Source organism: Pithys albifrons, chromosome 5 (genome assembly GCF_047495875.1).
Source record: "Pithys albifrons albifrons isolate INPA30051 chromosome 5, PitAlb_v1, whole genome shotgun sequence".
Classification (NCBI taxonomy): domain Eukaryota; kingdom Metazoa; phylum Chordata; class Aves; order Passeriformes; family Thamnophilidae; genus Pithys; species Pithys albifrons.
In genome coordinates, this window is record NC_092462.1 from 9,797,210 (window position 1) to 9,816,941 (window position 19,732).

The 19,732-nt window shown below is 39.6% G+C and overlaps 1 protein-coding gene across 6 annotated transcripts in view; it reads right to left on the reverse strand.

Moving 5' to 3' along the window:
* WDFY3 (WD repeat and FYVE domain containing 3) overlaps positions 1 to 19,732 on the reverse strand; it is a 173,113-nt gene that overhangs the window by 47,632 nt on the left and 105,749 nt on the right. For all 6 annotated transcript variants that reach the window (XM_071555657.1, XM_071555655.1, XM_071555658.1 and 3 more), the window contains 12 exons: positions 18,134 to 18,246; positions 16,829 to 17,060; positions 14,774 to 14,874; positions 13,536 to 13,754; positions 9,684 to 9,865; positions 7,935 to 8,166; positions 6,519 to 6,679; positions 5,328 to 5,439; positions 4,723 to 4,913; positions 3,073 to 3,225; positions 1,322 to 1,395; positions 1,055 to 1,216 (listed from right to left, as the gene is read on the reverse strand). In XM_071555657.1, coding sequence (XP_071411758.1) covers positions 1,055 to 1,216; positions 1,322 to 1,395; positions 3,073 to 3,225; positions 4,723 to 4,913; positions 5,328 to 5,439; positions 6,519 to 6,679; positions 7,935 to 8,166; positions 9,684 to 9,865; positions 13,536 to 13,754; positions 14,774 to 14,874; positions 16,829 to 17,060; positions 18,134 to 18,246 — 1,932 coding nt within the window. The remainder of the gene's footprint in view (positions 1 to 1,054; positions 1,217 to 1,321; positions 1,396 to 3,072; positions 3,226 to 4,722; positions 4,914 to 5,327; positions 5,440 to 6,518; positions 6,680 to 7,934; positions 8,167 to 9,683; positions 9,866 to 13,535; positions 13,755 to 14,773; positions 14,875 to 16,828; positions 17,061 to 18,133; positions 18,247 to 19,732) is intronic.

The window sequence follows — 19,732 nt, forward strand, 5'->3', positions numbered from 1 at the left end:
GATTACTCAACTCCATAATAACATTTATGTCTATAGCTTGAGGTTATGTAACACAAGGTCAAGGTTTTCCATGACAAGATGTTGATGCACTCAAAGAAAGGAGATGTGACACATTCCTCTTTCCTCTGCAACTAACCTGAAATGATCCCTAGGAAGTATAACTTTTCCCAAGTTATGCAATATTTTTCATTTTTTATTTCCAGGAAGAAGAACAAGGAACATTCAAATAGGCATCATACAATTTGTTCTGTAACCATTTATGCTTAAAATCAATGATTTTATTCTTGACTCATTTTTTTGTTCTACATAGTTAAAACAAAGACAGATAAGATGTTCAGGTTGAGGCTTCTGATACATTTAACTGTATGTAAAATGAGAAGCTGAAAACTTGACATCTCATATGCAAAGAATTTCCAAGCTCTGCAATATTTTATCCATTTCCTCTACAATGAAATGTGAGATGAGGAAAATCAAGTTATCCAGGAGTTGAACTAACTTTATAGCATTTCAAATACTCCTGTATGTATGAATAGCAATAATCTGTGTCATTTCCATCAGTCAGAATTAATGGTACTATATCTGAGAGTCTTAAATGTTTTTTATACTGTGATGACTAGGAAAAAATCTGGAAAAAAACCTTTCATTCAGGATAGTAATCAAAACTGCATTTTAACCACAAGTATCATTATAGACTCACTCAAGTAACATTCATAATATTCAATAATGGTATTTAAGAGAAATGCTCAGTGCTTCACACGAACAAAGGGAACTGCAATGCAGCACTATCAACTTTTCACCTGCAGAATATTAAGCCAGTTTGATAATCCAGTCCTACTTGGTCAGATGCAAATTGAACATGATATGCAAATCAAAGTTTTAACTTATTGGCTATATCTAGTTCAGTCCAGTTCTTTGAGAAACAAATGAAAATAGAATCAGTACATGAGCATTCCATGTTACACACTCCATGGCCATATGACCATTAAGTACTTTTGACCAAGACCACCAAAGTAATAAAAAGAATAAAGACAGAGTTATCACAGGTGTGTCCTACCTGAGTAAGTCGTAGCTGCTGGGGAAGCCTTGAAGCAAAAAGCTGAGCACATTACTAATTGCAGCAATAGTGGGCTGGGACAGAGACATGTCTCGAAGAGTTAAGAGCAGTCTTGGGATCAGCTGGAATTCCCTCATTAACTTCGCATTCTTTGCTGCTTCACTGGAAGGAACAAAGAAAGAAGTGGCAATTTAAAAATGGGGCACCCTTTACATATTACACTTAATCCTGTAAGTCCCACTACTATAGGCTTGCATTGGCTCATACCTTGACTCAGTGAGAAGTTCAATGAAGTGCTCAAATAATGACAGATGAAGCTCATAGGGTGCATGAAGCCAGACCTGAAACACAGAATAAACCATTTGTACACAAATTTACTTGTAGACTAAAAATGAAAATTAATACCAAAGGTTATGAAAGGCTTGGAGAGAGTAAATCTATTTGTGTACATGACTATTTACCTGGCCATAAAGAAACACACATTGGTTCCAAACACATTCTCTTGTCACTGTATCATGTTGAAAACTTCTAAAGAATTCCAGACAACAAGTTACACACCTGAGATTAGCTCAGTTGGTTAAACCTTTTTTTAATAATGCCAAGGTCACGGGTTCAATCCCCTATGTGGGCCACTGACTTATGAGTTGGACTCGATGACCCTTGGGGATCCCTTCCAACTCAGGATAGTCTGTGATATGGAACATCTCTTTAAACAGATGGTTTCATGACTCCAAAGCACTTACTGGAGTTTACAAGGCTGATGTGAAATACAATGTTAAGTTTATTTGGCTTAAGTGAAGATTTTTGTCTTTGTAAAATTAACTTCTGCCAAGATTAAATTCAAGGTCTTCCCTGATTTTGATTTTTTTTTTTACCCAGCATTTCCTGCATTTAAATGAACTAGATTCTCTACCAAAAAAAAAATCAATTGCTCAGTCAATAGAAGTAATAAAAGATACAAAAGCCAGAAAGTTCACACTTATTCCTGCAAATCTTAAAATTGACTTGCTGTTAGACAAAGCATAATTAATACTTGTGCTCTGGTGTAAAAAATTGGCTTAAATGAGAAAGCTTTCTAGCTTTTGCTTTCCTTCTAATCTTATAATCTAAAATGATGAGAACAAATCTTTTAATTTCCCTGTTCTGCATGAGTAAGAACATCTAATTTATCCAATTTGAGTGAAATGCTTGGGTCACTGATTTTTGAATGCAGAATAAAACAAATAATTTAAACCATCTCCAAAAAAAACAACCAAGCAAAAAATTCAAGACTTTTGGAAAGTTTCTGCTTAGTGACTCACAGACCTGCACATTTTAAACTTTTTTTAATCTCTTGAGTGTATTCATTCTCCAGTTGTTCTTAGTCTTCAGGGAAGAAGAGACAGACATGAACTAAACAATATCAAATTGGATTTTTTGTAGTTGATTCTGAGTGACTATATGCCATTGATGAAATTTCTCAGCTGGCTCTTTTATGAGGGAAAGAAGACAAAAAGAGGAAAAAAAAAGAGAAGAGTCCTCTTCAGCAGAATTCCTGCCTCACTGTAACAGGAGCAGGGCTGTGACTCACACTCTTCTCTGCTAAGCAGCTCATCTACCTTAATGTCTCCACTACACACATCATCTCTTGCAGAAGAATTTTAACTCCCTTACTTAACCTGCAGGAGATGTATGATAAAATGAATCTCATGTTCTATGTTGACAGTTTATCTTTTGCTGTTATTTTCAGAGCATCTTTCATGCCTTGATAAAGGTTAAAAGAGGTTGATGAACAAAAAACTACAAAATGTATCCTCTAAAACAACAAAAATCAGAAACACCTGTGGCATCCATTCAGTGTTTCTGCAGTGAATCCACTTCAGCAGGAAAAGTTATTAATAATCTTGTTGCTCAGCTGCTTTACTGTGCTGTGTAAGTAATACTGAATTCTCAGGATAACAACTTAGTTTGCTGTTGCTCAATATTTAAGGTAATCACTACCCAGCATGACCAGCCCTTCTCTGTGCAGCTTTACATACTTCAAAATCACAGAGCAGATCCTGGAAGGCAGCAGAATTTGGAATAATGGACGTCTCGTGCCCGCTATCAACAGTTCCCACCAAGGAAAAGGTCAGATGGAGGATGTGACTGTTCAGAAGGGATCGTTTCTTCTTTAGCAGCATTGCCAGCAACTGGAACAAGTAAACAAAAAAGGAATTGGCAGCCAATGAGTCCACAGCTATGCTGCCTAAGCACATAGAAGAACAGATGAAACGTCTGCATCCCTTCTGAGGAGGCCCTTAAAGTAAGTCTGATAGTTGATAGTATTGATGAAGGAGCTTGAAAGATGGCATTACATTGGTTACAAAAGGGGCACATCCAGGACACTCTCCAGCTCATCAAACATCTGTTCTACACTGCAGACAGGAACTAGGCCCTGAGGATTAGGAACACACACACCTCTCAGCTCTCAGTTTAAGAATCTCTCTCAAATCACACTATTTGCTGATGTTGATACAAGTGGAATGTAAGGTCATGTGTGAGGATCCACTGACTACTTACAGCACAAGGAGGACACTGTCTAGATTTGTTTGGTCAAAGTAAGCCAAGGTCTGCAACAGGTTACTTGGAATAATATGTTTTGATGTAACTCCACCAGGCATTAGCATTACAAGGTTTGTAAATGCGCTGCCCAAACCACAGAACTTTCCGTTTCAGTAAAGCAGTCTTCATGAGAAACATAAAATTCATTGCTCATGTGAAGACCTTTTCAAATCAGTCAACCAGTCCTTCTGCATAACTGACTGCCCTTTCCCTATCCCAATGGAGAAGTAATAAGTCTTCAGCTTGAAAGCAAACAGCATCACTAACTATAAAGTCTGTGCAGTCTCCTCAAAATGATGATTCTAGAAGTCCGTCCACTTGTTTGGTTTTCTTCATGTGTCCCTATACTCCTCTCTTGCTGGAGGATCAGAGAGACAGAAGCTCCCAGGCTTGCAGGGGTGCATCCAAAAATCATGGGAAAAGAATCATCTAACTACTACAGTTGTGCTCTTGTATGCTGTTAATGAAGGCTCAGTTTCACCAAAGCAGCTAAACATGCACAATAACTTAGCCAAAAATTATGCTCCCCCAGCTCCTTTAAAAGCCATCCTAAATAACTCATGGGGCGGTCCTGTGGTGTAAAGGAGAGCACTCTGGACTCTGAATCCCAAGGACCTGAGTTCGAGTCTCAGTAGGGACTGTCCCCTGGCAGTTCAATGCCTTCCTGCCATCAGACCCTGTCAGATCTCGGATGCTCAGCAGGGTCAGCCCCGGTTAGTACTGGGTGCTGTGACAGTCCCAAGGACTTCCCTGTCACTGTCCAAGCTCGCTCGGCCGTGGCAGATGGACCTCAGGACTTAAACGGTGGGGCCAGTTCTGCGCACGCTGTGCCTCACCTAAAAAATCCACTGTGCAGGCTGGAAGGGCACACCCATGTGGGGAGAGCCCTGCCCAAATCTGTATTCATGAAGTCTGTCCATACATACATAAATAACTCCTATGCTAATTAGCCAAGAGCTCAGTAAACTTATGAACAGACCACAACACAACAACACAACCACAACACAACAAGGAATTTCCATGGGAACTGCTGTGACAGACAGTGAAATCAATCAGCCTGCTGTTTTAAGACAATTCTTACATACCTGGTAACCTCTGATTCTTTCCATCTCTTTGCTGGCCAGTGGATTGCTCTTTACAACACAGACCAAGGCCTTCACAGCTGCATACAACCCTTCTACATCTGATGCCATGGCTACAAGCCCCAGAATAGCAGCAGCTCCACCAATGTACTGCAGTGTAGTGGCAACAGGCTTGGGGACAAATGTTCTTACTCCTAAGCACAGGCAGAGAAGATAAATTAAAGTCAAATAAAATCTAATTTTTGCAGGAAACAATTGTGAAAATGTGAAAGAATTTTGCACTTCAGCATTGCTTGACTTATGAAAAGAATGTCACTTGAAGAACTATGACACCTCAGAAGAGAAGTGAAAAAATATTGCCCTGGAAAATAGTTTATGTAAAGCAATTAAGCCTATTTTCATAATGCTAAATCCTACAAACTGTAACAAGCATCCCATGTTAGTGAAAAAAAAAAGATAATAGTATGTCCATGAAATATAAATATGTTCAATAAATATAACAATGCATCATTAATATTCATCAATTACACAATTTATCTTCTAGGCATAAGTTCTAACTGACAAGTAACTAATAATTTTTAAACATAATTCCCAAGTCCTCAACTTACCCAAATACCCTATCAAAGCTGCACCGATGGAGCGTGCTGGTCCATTCAAATGCCCTGCTGAGTTATGGAGCAGCTTCACAGGTGTGGCATTTTCATGAGAAGAAATTGCCAGCTGAAGAAATCAATAAAAAAAAAAGCAGGGTCTGAAGGGAAGATGTTTTGAAATACAAGTCTAAACATAACTTGTGTATTTTCCTCCTGTGATATACAGTAACATAACAAAACAGAACTAGAGTCATTAAGATACTCTCTAAAGTTAAGAGAAATATCCCATCTCCAGAGTTCAAAGAAGATGAGTCTAACTTCTAAAAGAATCCCACCAGACCATAGAATGAGTGTGGATTAAAAGAGACATTCAAACATCATCTCGTCCAATCCCCCTCCAGTGGGCAAGGACATCTTTCCCTATCAACAACCATCAGGTTGCTCAAAGTGCCATCCAACCTGACCTCAAACATTTTTAGGAACTGAGCATTCACAGCTTCTCTAGGCAATTGCTTCCAGCGCCTCACCATAAATAGTTTCATCCTTATGCCCAATCCAAATCCAACTTCTTCCAGTTTAAAACCACCACCCCTCGTCCCACCACTACAGGCTTTGGTAAAAAAGTCTCTCTCCATTGTTCTTACAAGCCTCTCACATGTATTGAAAAGCTGCCATAAGGACTTCCTGAAGCCTTTCCTTCTTCAGGCTGAGACACCCCAAGTCCCTCAGCCTTTACTCACAGATGGTCTTTTGAACAAAAATCACTGACTTTAATGTACTTTGATGAAAAAAAATAAACTAATGTTCTAGTTCCCAGATCTGAATCACAGTCAGAACAGTAAACTATCAGCTCTGTTCATCTGCAACAGTAGAAACATTGTTCGACAATATAAACTGTATTGCAACAGGATACAACTATCATATGCATTAAAAACCCAAAATATCTTCTAAAGGTGCTAAGATACATAGCTAATAGTAATTCCAAGAATGGGCATAAAATTTAGGAGTAATTTCATGAATGTGAATAAAATCTAGGGGACATACTTTTCTTTCACCCCCACCCCCAACCCCAACCACGGCAGTCATCACGGCCAACTCTTCTGACAAGTACATCACTGCTCCTGGTTGCATTGACCAAATTCTCTTGAAAGAAGCCAAAAGAAAGCAACAAGTAATACACATTAACCAACTGATTTCCAAACATACCTGTTTGGCAATGGCTTTACTATCCAACTTGTTGTAAACTTTCCTTATTTTTGCCACTGTAAATGAAGAAACTGACAGTGCATAGAGCCCAAAAGACACCTTCTCTTCTGGTACCAAAGATACTGGAGATGGATTGATTCCTTCAGACTTTGAATCTTTGCCTTAAAGACAAAACAAAAGTTCATTTCACTAATAGCACTCTTTTTCTTTTCAGTTTCAAAAGTAAAATCTTCAACTATTTATACTGCAGAACAGAGGAAAGATTATACCAATAGCTGTGATGTTATATTGTTCAGCCTAAGGGTTGTTCACTTCCCTCCCACCTGAGGGAAAGCAAAGTAATCAAAAACCAGAGAAGTATTTCACAAATCTGCATCTTTGCCTGTAACAATTGGCTTTTCATCATGGTTTGATAGGAAGACCACCTTAGAATGGTACACAGGATGCAAGATTCAAGGAGAATATATGTAAGTATCTTTAATATTTTGTATCCACTGCTCCCAAAGTGGATGCTTCTTGTGAGACACTGCAAATACTGTGATTGACAGTTGTCTACCACCTCAGAGCATGCAAACCTCAGCATCTGAAAGCTCAACACAGAGATTCACTTTGCAGCTCCACTCAGGTCAAAATGTGCAACTCTAGTGAACCACATGAATGGAATTAAAAAACCACAAAAGCTCCTCACCCAACATTGAAACAAGAGAAGCTGGGTGTCTACATAGTTTGTTGAACCAGAGTCAAGTCTGTCAAACCTCACTTGTTCAGGCCTCACTTGGGTGCCTGAATACATTTAAAAACAGGGCTATGGACACACATTTCTAACAAGGTTATTTTTGTGTTGCACTTCCTTCACTTTCAGATAATAACAGTTTTAAAAATGTAGTAGAACTTCCCATATTTATTTGCAATGAACATTTAAAGACTTAATACTTAAAGACTACAAGCTGACCACAATCCCTTCCTATTTGACATTTTTTCTCAGTTGACCCATTTGGGCCCCTACAAATGACATTTCAAGACAGATGTGTTTAAAGTACAGAATAGATTGCAGATTTGCAATTGAGTGTTATCACTAGAAACTGACAGGTTAAAATGCCTTTCTAATTTCACTTTCTACAGATAAATGTAACATACAGTACAAACAATGTCAGCTTGAAGCATTTCTAACTGGTTTAAAACCAAAGTGAGGAATACAAGCACTTCTATCATATCTCAGTACAAGAACTACCAGCAGTATATGTTAAAACATTAATTTGGATTTCTGTGTTGTCTTCAATAGAAGCTACTAATCATCTACCTGTGAATGCTATAGCTTTTTCTCTCTGTTACTGTGCACTGTCTCACCTCTTCTGCACACAAAAGATTCCACTATGCCCAGGCCAAGTTACCAGCTGCCATTTGAACTGCACTTACATGGTACATAGACTGCTTGAAAGCTTCCGACGTAATTTGGTCCCAGCTCATAGATGGTGCTAATTCCCGGGGCAGGCAAAACTTCCTCCAGGAAATGCGTGGGGCCCAGGCGCCACACGAGGGATGAGAGCTGGCGCTGTGCGGGCGGGGTGCCAATGTAGGCATAAACAGTGCTGACCACAGGGGGGTTGGCAGACCCAGAGCCACTGGGACTGCTATGAATGTAGTGAAGCTGTAAGGCAGAGAAACACGGTGAAGTTACTGAGAGGGCATGGGAACCACAACACGATCAGAAATTTGGGAAAGTGTTTTTGCAAACCAGGGGATGTATTAAGTGATTGCTGTGCAACACATGGTGTTCTCATACTGACATAGACAGTGAAGAGCATGAAACAGAAAGCAAATGCAAAGACCAGAAGTTAAATGGCTTTCAAAAGATTAAGGTGTGTATGGAAACACAGGATGAGAACATGAGGATCCTGTGCTTAAAGAGGGTGTATCTTAATTCTAAACACATGGTGCTCTATGACCATCATTCTTTTTGCAAAAGCAGTAAGACAACCCCAAAGTTGTGTTCTCTTACCTTTATTAGGCAGTGAAAACACAGCTTGGGTAATTATACTGTTTCAAGCTGAAGTGCAAATGTGATGAACTAATTTTGCTAAGATTTTTCAAACCATAAAACAAACACATGAGTAGGATACTGGCCTATATATAATGACAGTAACAATCTAACAGGCTTTTTCTATCTACCTTGTAAAAATTCTGCTACCAGCTATTGAACACAGTCATGTATGGGCAGACATATGTTCATGTATTACAGCTGTTAGCAAAACAAGTTACTATACTTCTTGTTACTGCAAGTGTAGTATAGTTACTACAAGTCCTGCAAAAGGAATACTGGAAGGCAAACTTTGAAAGACAACATATTGTTTTACCTATAAGCAGTACAGTAACACCAGGTAATTCATGTCCCACACCAGGTTTTGCTTTCTCCCTTAAGGCCCATACCTGCCAGATACCAAATGATCTTCAGGTAACTGTTACAGGCTGGAAATACTCTGTGCTCCGTGAACAGGTCTGCAGTGCTCTTCACTGCTCTCTGCTTTTGGCCTCCCAGTTTCTTCTACCTAACAACAAGATACTCACCTTTACAACTAACTGTGTTGTTTCATCTACAATCACTGAATAACAACACCAGACATCTTGGTGGCTATCACTGACAGGTGGATGCTATTTCTGGGGTGGGCTGAGGGCTCAAAAAGGAACAACCTGAATAGACTGGCAAAGCTGTGTAATCTTCATATTAGTCAAACTTAGATCTGGTACACGGTCCTGGGATAAGTCTTCCTTTTAATTAGTCAGCAGCACAGCCATGTCACTCTTGTCTCACATTCAATGCAACACATTCACTTCACTTTTTATCTTCTCCTCTCAAGAGGACTAGGGCTGGCTCTGAGGGATGTAGTAAACAAAGACTCCTGTGTTCCCAAGGCTCTTAATTTTGTGATTTTATTTCTTTTTGTTTTATTTTGTTTGTTTGTGGTTTTGTTGGTTGGTTTCATTTTTTGTTTATCTGGGGGTTTTTTTGGCAGTTTGTTTTTTGTGTTTGTTTTTTTTTTTGTTGGGGGTGGACAGAGCTGATTTGATTTGTTCCTGTTTTTTGTGGGGTTTTTGTGCATATATTATGCACAAAGAGAGAAAAATCACTCCAAGCACTGAAAATGAGGACTGAAAGATTTATATTACCTTAACAGTGTTAACAAGCTGTCCATCGAGGTAGAGAGCAGCTGTGCTGTTCTTTAGCATGCCTTTGCTCATGACCAGAACGAGGTGATGCCACTGGCCTTCCACGATGAGGTCACCGCAGCGGAAACGGGCACAACAGGGAAGAATTTCATAAAATGATGATTCCTCACTGAAGTCATCAACTAAAGGAAAGGATCAGTTAGTGAGCACCAGTAAAGATGTTTTAAGAGCTTAAAACAGACAAATATGTAATCAGAATTTAGGCAATATGAACTACAGCAGTACATTAAAGCCAATATTTTATAAAGCATGCAATTAACAAAAGTACAATTAACAACATATGAATAAAGTTATACAGTTAATAAGTATTACTTTAGACACAAATACAAGAGCTGAAAGAATGAAGTCAGCTTTTCTGGGGAAGTATTCAGACCAAATAGCCCCAGTTTGACAGGTTGACCATCCTTAAATACTTGCACATTAACAAACACGTACAATTTTGGTAGTATCAGAAACAGATCTCTACTTCCTTTGCCTTCTGTAACAAAATTCCCAGGATACAGTCAGACTTTTGACCTCCTCTCCTCTCTTTGAAACTTTAACTGGAATTACTAGTTCCTTCAAGTTTTTACTAACTTTCTCATGCCACCATGCAAGTCACAGAAAGATCCTGTGTTGTTTTTCCAAAAGGTTTTTACAGCAGTAATCCCCAAGAAATAACAGATGTCTCTCCAAACCAACAGAGCTTTTTTCACTTTTCTCACACTGTGGAGAGAATGATACACATACTCCCAGACTTTCTCCTCCCACTTTTCCCTGCTCCACCATGGTCTCCTCCACAAGTCCCACAACATGCTCCAATGTGGTCCTTTCCAGGGGCAATCTCTGCTCCAGTGCCTGGAACACCCTCTCCCCTCCTTTTGCTCTCAGCTGTCCCCAGGGTGCTTCAGCTTACCTTGTTACCCCTTACTCCTTAAACTAAGCAGTATTTCACCCTCTTTTTTTTTCCCAGAGGTGCGACCAGCCTGGCTTCTGGGCTCTGCTGTGTACTGCAGGGAATATGCTGTGGAACTGGTCCAACCCACCCATGTCTGCCATGGGACAGCCCTGGCCTTTTCCCACAGAAGCCCCTGCTTGCCCCCACTGCAGCTGGCCAGACACTCAGTATAAACCTACTACTATCTTACTTAAGCAATTAGGTCACACATAAAAGAAGATACAAGTGTAAAGATTGCCTTTAAAAGTGTCTGCATCAGAATCATGGTGAATAACAAAGTATAAGTGAAGTTAAAGGTGAAGTTGAAAGCCTAAGACATTTTCCTTAATAAAAGCCACAAATAGAATGTTGGGCTGGCAAAACACACATGAAGCACAGACCAGGGGGAACCTGTAACTCAAGCCTCAGCATGGTGGTTTTCCTTCTTCCCTTTTTGCAGTTCTAAGGAAAATTAATTATCTGAAGCACTAAAGAAGGGGTAGCTCAGGACTAAGACACTTCTGCCCAAATCAAAACCAAGACCTCACAATGTTTCATCTGCTCCACTGCAGTAATGTAACCACAGGGAGTAGTCCTTGCCTTCCCATCTCTGTAACAGCAGAGGGGCCCTGCTTGTGTAGGTTGGGTCAGTGCCAGCCCCATCTACTGTGGGATGAGGCAAACTGCACCCACAACTCCAAAAGACACCTCTGCATCAACAGTGAGAGGAGTCGCAGATGGATGCCTGCCTTCCAGACACACGGACACAGGAACACACTCCCAGTCCCTCTGCAGATGGATGCCTGCCTTCCAGACACACGGACACAGGAACACACTCCCAGTCCCTCCGCAGGGGCTGCAAACCACAAACTGCTGACCAGCCAACACCAGCTCATCCACTCACACTCTCCAAGCATTTCCCAGGTCTTTTTACACTAATGGGTGCTCAATTCTCTCCTCCTGAAAGCTAAAATACACTTTAGTCCTCAGTACAGAGTTATTTTAATTTCTCCAAAAGGCAGCCTTTGACTTCATACCAGAGGGCAAGATCAGTGCATTAACTCCTCCATCACAAAACAGAATGACCCACTGGAAAGCCCCTCCAACAAATAAAAGATTGGGGGAAAAAAGAAAGGTCAGAGAATGTTTTGACAGAAAACAGAACTTTTCAGGTCTCTCTTCTTTCTTTCACACTGAATGAAAAGGAACCATTAATCCTCTATACTTTTACCACTCTTACCACAACAGCTGCCTGCACAGGGAGAACACTCATCTCCTTAGAAATAGCACAAGGCAAATGATGAAAGCAGGGTTCTTGGAATTACCTTTCACATGAAAAAATAATCCTAAGTTCTTTTTCTCAGCAAAACATCTTTGAGCAGTATTCTTGCTCTCATGGTCTTTAAACCACCCTATTTAGTCTTAAAAGAGACTTTCAGCACTTCCAGTCCCTGTGTTGGGCCTGTCATCTCAGTTCCTCAGGTACTTACCTGGTCCACACTTGATGGTAACATCACTAACTATGATTTAGCCACAAGAGGGTGGCACTCCAGTAAAGCAAAGTATCCTGGTTCAGTTAAAAACCAGTCTTTTAGTCAGACACCTTCAGGTCTTTTCTGACTGACTCTTCAAATCCAATCTCTTCAAAGGAGTTAGACAGTAAGGGTTTGCAAACTAAAAACATATTATCTATAGCTTCAGTGCTGGCTAAAGCAGTTAATATGAAGATAAATATGTTTCATTTTCTAAGAATTTGGACGTCTGAAAAAGAAAACACTGTCAGTACCTTTGTAACTTAATAGGTTTAATGCCTCCTTCATACTATGGTTTTTCAGCTCTCAAATTTCAGATTTTGAACCTGACTTCTACTAAGGGAGACTTCTGCAGTTCATGGTGTGACTGTCTGCTTATAGGATATTCCTTATTTTCATGGTAACAGTCCACTTAGGTGTTTGTGCTGTTTTGAGGATTTTTAATAACAACAGTTGTACAAATTCTTTATTAGTGTAGTGCCTGCTACTCAAAACCAAAGAACAAAAGAAGCAGGAACACATTTTTCATAACCACTTGTAACCCAGTGTGTTGGTCTGGTGAAGAGCTGAGCCTGAAACACACACAGAAGGCTGTCCTGCTCCTCTCAGCTCCCTCCATAGGCCCAGTGTGCCAACTGGCCTGTCAAAAGTGACCACTTTTGGAGGCTCTGATGGAGGACAAAGGAGGAAACTGGAGATGGCAAATCCTGAAGTCCCCAACTGCACTAATAGCTCTCTCTACCAAATTTACTGGCACCACCAGCTACACCTAGATCTTCACTACAACTCTTGTAATTCCACCTTGGGTCAGACACTGAATGAAACTACAAATTGAAATCTTGACCACAGCCTTAAAACATGAAGTGAATGACCAATCACCTTCAAACGGCCCTACAGTGCTGGGACTAACCAGACTGGAAAAGCCTTCACAATCTGTTAGTTTATTATTTCCAAACTTCTTCAAAGAAAACACAGTTAAAATTTGCACCTCAAAAGCTCAAGAGATGATGTGTAAAAGGAATGGCGCCAGATCAGTAACAGGCAAAACCTTTCAAAACCAATGATATAATCCCTCGTTTGAATATATGATACTCTGGATTTTGGCAAAAATATTTCTTTATATGCAGACATCAAATCTTCTTTCAAAATCATAAAAGCCTCCTAAATTTCCACATGAATGTTCACATTTCGCATTTTCCACTGTCAAAACCCACTAGGAACTGGTGAAGCTGAAATGAAAGTTGCATCACACGTTATTGTTCCAGATAGTAGGTTTAAAATAAACTTGCTGTTGCATCCCCATAATATTGTCAGTATTAGCTAATGGCATGGCACAACTCTTACCATAATTTTGAAGCAATTCTTCTTTAGTTGAAACAATCAGTGACCGGTCTTTGGCCGAGAGGACAATGGCAAGGCATACATAGTGCTGCTCCGAGGAGTTTGCACGACGCACTACAGTGAGAAGTCTCACAGGATGGTTATTAGGAGGGGTACTAAAATGTTCGATACAAAACCAAGTTGAGTAGGTTAAACCAGATGGTGGTGGGAAAAATCTTTCACCTAAAAACAAAAAAGAAAGCCCATTACACATGTGCAGTAGGTTCTACACAGAATATCTGCTTGTTCCTTTTTTCGTATCAGCTCAGTTGATGTCAGCTGTGCTTTCTCAAACTTTTCGTTCATGGACTTCAGTGTTACTTCTTTAATTTCTGACTCAAGCTTGGAGGAAAAGCCACAAAGCTAGCTCAGAGGAGTTTCTTTCAAAACAAAGTAAAGCTAAAAATGCACACTATTCCTTTCTATTCTAAAAACAAAAATCAACTCTGAAGCTGTGTTGTTCAGAGCAACCCAGTTTCAGTTCCCTAGACTAAAAAAGAAGAAAAGTACCAGGCATTCAGAAATGGTTAATACCATGATGAAGAGCTTCTTCCATACCTGTGACTCACTGAAGAAGCTCTGTTGAGGAGTATCTCTCCACCACAAACATCTGATCCCATTTCATCTACTAGGCTGCTCCCACTAATTGCGTCTAACTGCAGTAAACCTTCAACTTAGTTTTTGGACCTAACACCTTTGTAAACTAAGTAACCATGTTCAATTAACTCCACAGCACACCAGGCTCCTGTAGGGCGGATAGCCCCTAACAACATGTAAAAGCAAACAACTTAGCTGAGATTTTTGTGATGATGTGTGCAACTACACCTGTAATAAATGCAGTCAAGAATTCAGCAGACCAAAGTCACAGTACAGCATTACAATTCATTCCATGTTTCCTGTGCTTTTCACACTAACACCTCAATTTTTTCCTTAATCTATTTGGGTTTATTATTCATATGCTTTGATTACAATTTCACCTGCTCAAAAAGCCTTGTGTTTTAAAGCAATCACAAGTTTATATTTTATATTGCTTTTTATTGCTCTGGGAGCAAAAAGGCAACAGAAACACACACACAAAAGACACAAGAAGTTCTTGATTATGTGTGCATAGTGTCCATACCAATCTCATGGCTAACAAAGACATATAAGAGAACTAAACCTCAGATACAAAACATTGTTAACAGTCATACTCAAGTACTTACCAGTTCCAATTCCACTAACAACTGCACCGTCAACAAGTCCTGTTGTAACAGCATTATTTGTAGGTGCATTGTGGGGAGCCAAACTTGGCAAGAACAGGCAGCTGTTAAACAGAAGACCAGCAACACATTAGAGTTTATGGAAGTCAAAATAAGTGGAGTTGAACACAAACAAAATACAACCTAGGAAAATACACCATAAGCACACAATCACTCTTCATGAATTTAGGTATTAATAAAAAAATAGCAATGAATTCTCAAGATTGTTCCTTGTGAGGCTAAATTATCTCCAGCATAAAGAGCTTTGGCATAGTATGTTATTGGTGCAAAGGTATAGAGATTGAAGCCCATATCTCACTGCAGCCTTTGAGCTGTTCTGGACTCTCTTACAGACTGGATAAACTAAATATTCAAAGGATCTGGCAATTGCATACTACAGTGTTCTTATTTTATGCATGCTTTCACGATAACGTTGTATTTCACCAAATTAGCTACTTTTGGTCCTTACAAGAGCCACTGATGCTGTGGACACAATGGAAACCAATATAAGCAGTACCTCCCTTGGATACTAAAAGAGCCCAGAGAGTTTCAGTGATCAGCCTATCTGAGATGTAGTGAATCCTCACAGGAGTTCAGCTTACAGTTTGTATAGACAGTCCTACTGGAGGCAAGATGATGGCTCTTCCACTTGATGAGAATCATAACTTTGTTGACATTTACATTAGTTGAAGTATACTGTAGGTGAGATGTCTGACAGTGCTGGGGGTTATTTTGTTCTTTCAAGAAAGACTTAACACGACCAGCCATCTTGAAGGCAACAGCAGGCCAGGGTTCTGGTCAGTATTATCTCCCTTTTGATTACAGTTGTCATTAAATAATTCTGCTCCCTTTTCAAAATGTTCTTCTCTGGGTGAATCCATAATGGCCAATGGCACCTCAACCAAGTTCTATCTAAGCAGGTAACTTGCAAGGTCAGCCAGCTGTGGATTTCATGAAACTTCCTGGCACTTAAAAACAAACTCAAAACTTTTTACATTTTTTTAAATTGAGTACAGCAGCCTTCTTAAGTGACTTGCTGAAATTACAAGAACTCACAGTTGCATTATGTGAGTTACTTTTGAACACATTACCAGCACCTACAAATCCCCTGAAGCAATGACAGTGACAATTTATTTTGCCAGGCCATTTCAAGTTCTTCTTAGGCCCAAACATTTTCTTTTTTCTTAGGAAGGATGTAGAGCAGAGCTTAGACTACCATTCATTATAAAGAAAAAAAGGTTTGTCCTTGACTACACTGGATAATGAATGCAAAATGGATGTTGCATCCTTGCTTTGCAAAGCTGAGAAGAGAAGGTAGAGCAGCAGAGCTCCTAAATACTCAGGGTTTCTATTCCATTTTTATAACCAAAAAGACAAAACATTTTCCTTAAACAGGCACTGAGAATGGTGTCATGTTTTCATCTTCTAAAACTCAAATCATGTTACATGATTCCTCATAAAAGTGCTTCATTCAGCAGGTATATTAGGAAGAGAAAAACAGTAAGTGATACTGGATGTTAAAAGAAAAAACATTAGTTAAGTATGATATTCAGGCTATGTCTCCAGTTAGTACTTTTTTCAGTTATTTGAACTCATCACAGCTGTCTTTTCTGCTTTACTTCTATTTCTGCTTTGCCCACTTCTGCATTTCTAAGTTCTTCAGCAATTGTAAGTCGATTCCAGAACATCTGGGCCGTCCATCCAAATGTCATATGTAAACCCTTCAAGGGTACATATGCATTCCTTTGTCTCAAAAGGCATGTGAAATCCAGAACTGAGAGGGTCCCCTCAAGGTTTAGATACACACCTACTTCTACTGTCACACATGGCAAGCATTTGCTTTCAAGGCATTAATCAATGAGAGAGAGGAAGTTTATGTGACTTGAAGTATTCCTTTCCTTTCTTTAAAGAAATCATTTGCTCACTGCTCACCAACAGTCTATTTCCTTTGGAAAAAAAGGACAGTAACAAAACCTTGCAGTGTGCCCCATGTTATGTGACAGCACTGCAGGACCTTACCCGAACCCTTCAAGAGACGTGTCAAACTCGATGAATGCCGGCGTAACCGATGATCCGTGAAGCCTGATATCATGGGGGGTTGTCATGGAGACCAAACACTTCACTCTGGTCAAGGGCACTGTGCTCCCTTCTGCCGGCTTGAGCAGGCTCTTGCTTATCCGGTAGTGGCTGTCCTCATGCACGGTGAAGACGCTGTCAGAACCCAGACCTTCCATTGAGGTAACCATGCTATCTACAGTAGAAGCCAAGAAACAACACAGCATTGCAAAAGGGAGGCATTCTCAGGCTGTATCTGGGCTTTTCAAGTACTGTTTCCAAGGCAAGAGCTGAATTGTCAATCACTGTCAACTAGTTCAGCCTCTCACAGGGAAATGAGTTGGGAACTGTTGCTTTCATTATAAAAATATCCAATCAAGGCAGAAAGATGAGCATCTTGTGCAACATAGTATGGAAAGTTTGTGAGGCCATCACACTACCTAAGAACAGCAAAGTGTCCCTAACATAAATAAATAAACAAATAAAGCTCTGGCTGAGGGGTAAGTTGAATCTCATCTTCTCTCCTCTTTTAAAATGCACTGAGAGTGATGATATAATATGAATTCAGTTAATTCATTTTGTTTATTTGTTTCATTATTTAATAGCTTAATCAATGCAAACATTTCAACTAAGGCATTTTTAACTATATGTTACAACAAGCCACACAATGATCAAGCTGACACATAAAAATAAGTATTACATAATTCGTAAACTTTTCAAAAATTTCTTTCTATCACAATTTAGTGAGACTCTCCTAATACTACATGAACAGCTATTCCCAAGCTCTAGAACTCATGGATAACAATAGAAGAGAGTGTAGTTATTTTATCTGACACCCTATTGTACCCATGAGAGATGACACTGCACAGATTTAATGACACGTGATGTGCACTGAAAGCACCTGAGAGAAAAATAACATTAAATAACTACAAATGCAGGACCTATTCAAGACTTAAAAACTAACTACTACTATTTAACTATTAACTAACTACTATTAACTTGCTAACTACTATTAACTATTTAACAGTTACTGTTCCTAAAATAATAAATGATAATCACCTTGCTGGATATTCATTTAATACAAGTACTACATTCCCTCTGCTTTTAGAACTTTTCCAATCAAACTGTTCTGATAATTTCACATTCCCAGAAAGCTGGGGTGAAGTCAGGTTTTTATGGATGGTTATCTACAGATTTTACACAAGTGTGCAGTTGGGGGGGTATCAGTGAAGCATTCCTTGTGCAAATTATTAGCACTTCAGCACCTACTTCTCATTTCGGGCTCAAAACTCAGCGAGCTGGGTTTGTGCACTCGGTACTGCTTCAACAGCTTTTTGTCCCAAGCTCCACAATTCAAGGGATTTCCCAAGCGTAAGAATTCCCTAAGAAAGAGAATAAAAAAATTTGCAAATCATTTTGTCTGTTTATTTACCCATAATGGCACCAAATCTAAGATCATTTTTTTAAAAGACAGTAATTACTTGCAATAAATATAACTTTCAAGTAAGAACATAAACCAATGCATAATTAGAACAAGTATATTTGATCCTATTTTAAGTTTGAACACATGGTCTCAAAAGTTGTCATTATTTTCATTAATCAAACAATTTGGACAAAGTTTCCAATTTCCTTGTCTTCATTTTAAAGACCTGGCAGGAGGATGCTGCATCCTCTTGGAGAATGTCAGGAGCTCAATGATCCACGTTCAGCAAGCTGAACTTCCCTGGAAAGGCAGACTGTAGGCTGAAGTAAGTGACCTCAACTTTGTTTAATCCCTGTGCCCCAGCTGGTTGGGGGAATAATTCCACAGCTGTCAACACCTGTATCTATAGATAACTATAGTGTTTATATATACAGCTGCCCAGGCTATCAGTATCTATGCCTAGGGAAGTCTAATTCTCTGCAATGTGCCTACCAGCAAGGTGCTCCTTTCAACCCCACGTCTGACACAGCTACACGTCACTGAAGTGAACCGAGCAGCTGTCCTGGCTGCAGGTCAGCCAGACGGAGATCCACAGGAGGTAATACAATTAAGTTCCTTATTACAGCTGAGATCACAGAATCACAGGATGGTTTGAGTCGGAAGGGACCTTTAAAGGTCACCTAGTCTAAGCATTCTGCTGTAAGCTGGGACAGCTTTTACTTATATTGATTTGCTCACAGCTCCTTCCAACCTGAACTTGAATAATTCCAATGATGAGGCATCCACAGTTTCTCTGGCAAACCTTTTCCAGTGTCTCACCAAGCACTGTGTAAAAAATGTTTTCTTTACGTCCCATCTAGATCCAGCCTCTTTTACTTCAAAACCCAGACCCTGGTAAAAGCTCTCTCCCTGCTGTTCTTGTAAGCCTCCTTTTGATACTGAAAGGCCTCAAGAAGGTCTTCCCAGAATCTAACAAGCAATCCAAACTATAATACAACTACATAAATGTTTTAACATATATTCATAAACTCTTAAAACTTGCTTTTCCAGCACTAGCATAGACATACAAACCTACTTGAACTAATATGCAGAAAGATAGACCTTCTAAAGCTATGCATGCCCACATTTTTCCAGACACCTCTTGTATCACACTCCTGCATTTCCTTTCCGCAAAAAAGGTGCTAAATAAAATTGCTGGCCCGAAGTTTTTCCAGTCTGAGGTATTTAAGATTGCACAGAAAAGTCAAGAAATCCATCCTCATATTTCCTTTTCCTGAGGACATAGCCAGGAATGACATTTTTGATAGCCTCTCAAGATTTGCAGGAAGAAAGCAATCATTTAACTTCAGTACAATCTCTGTGAAAAACACCAGCTCCCCCACTCCCCACTTCTCCCTGCCCTGCAAATACCCATGTCTCCAGGGTTACATGCTGATTAACAGAAG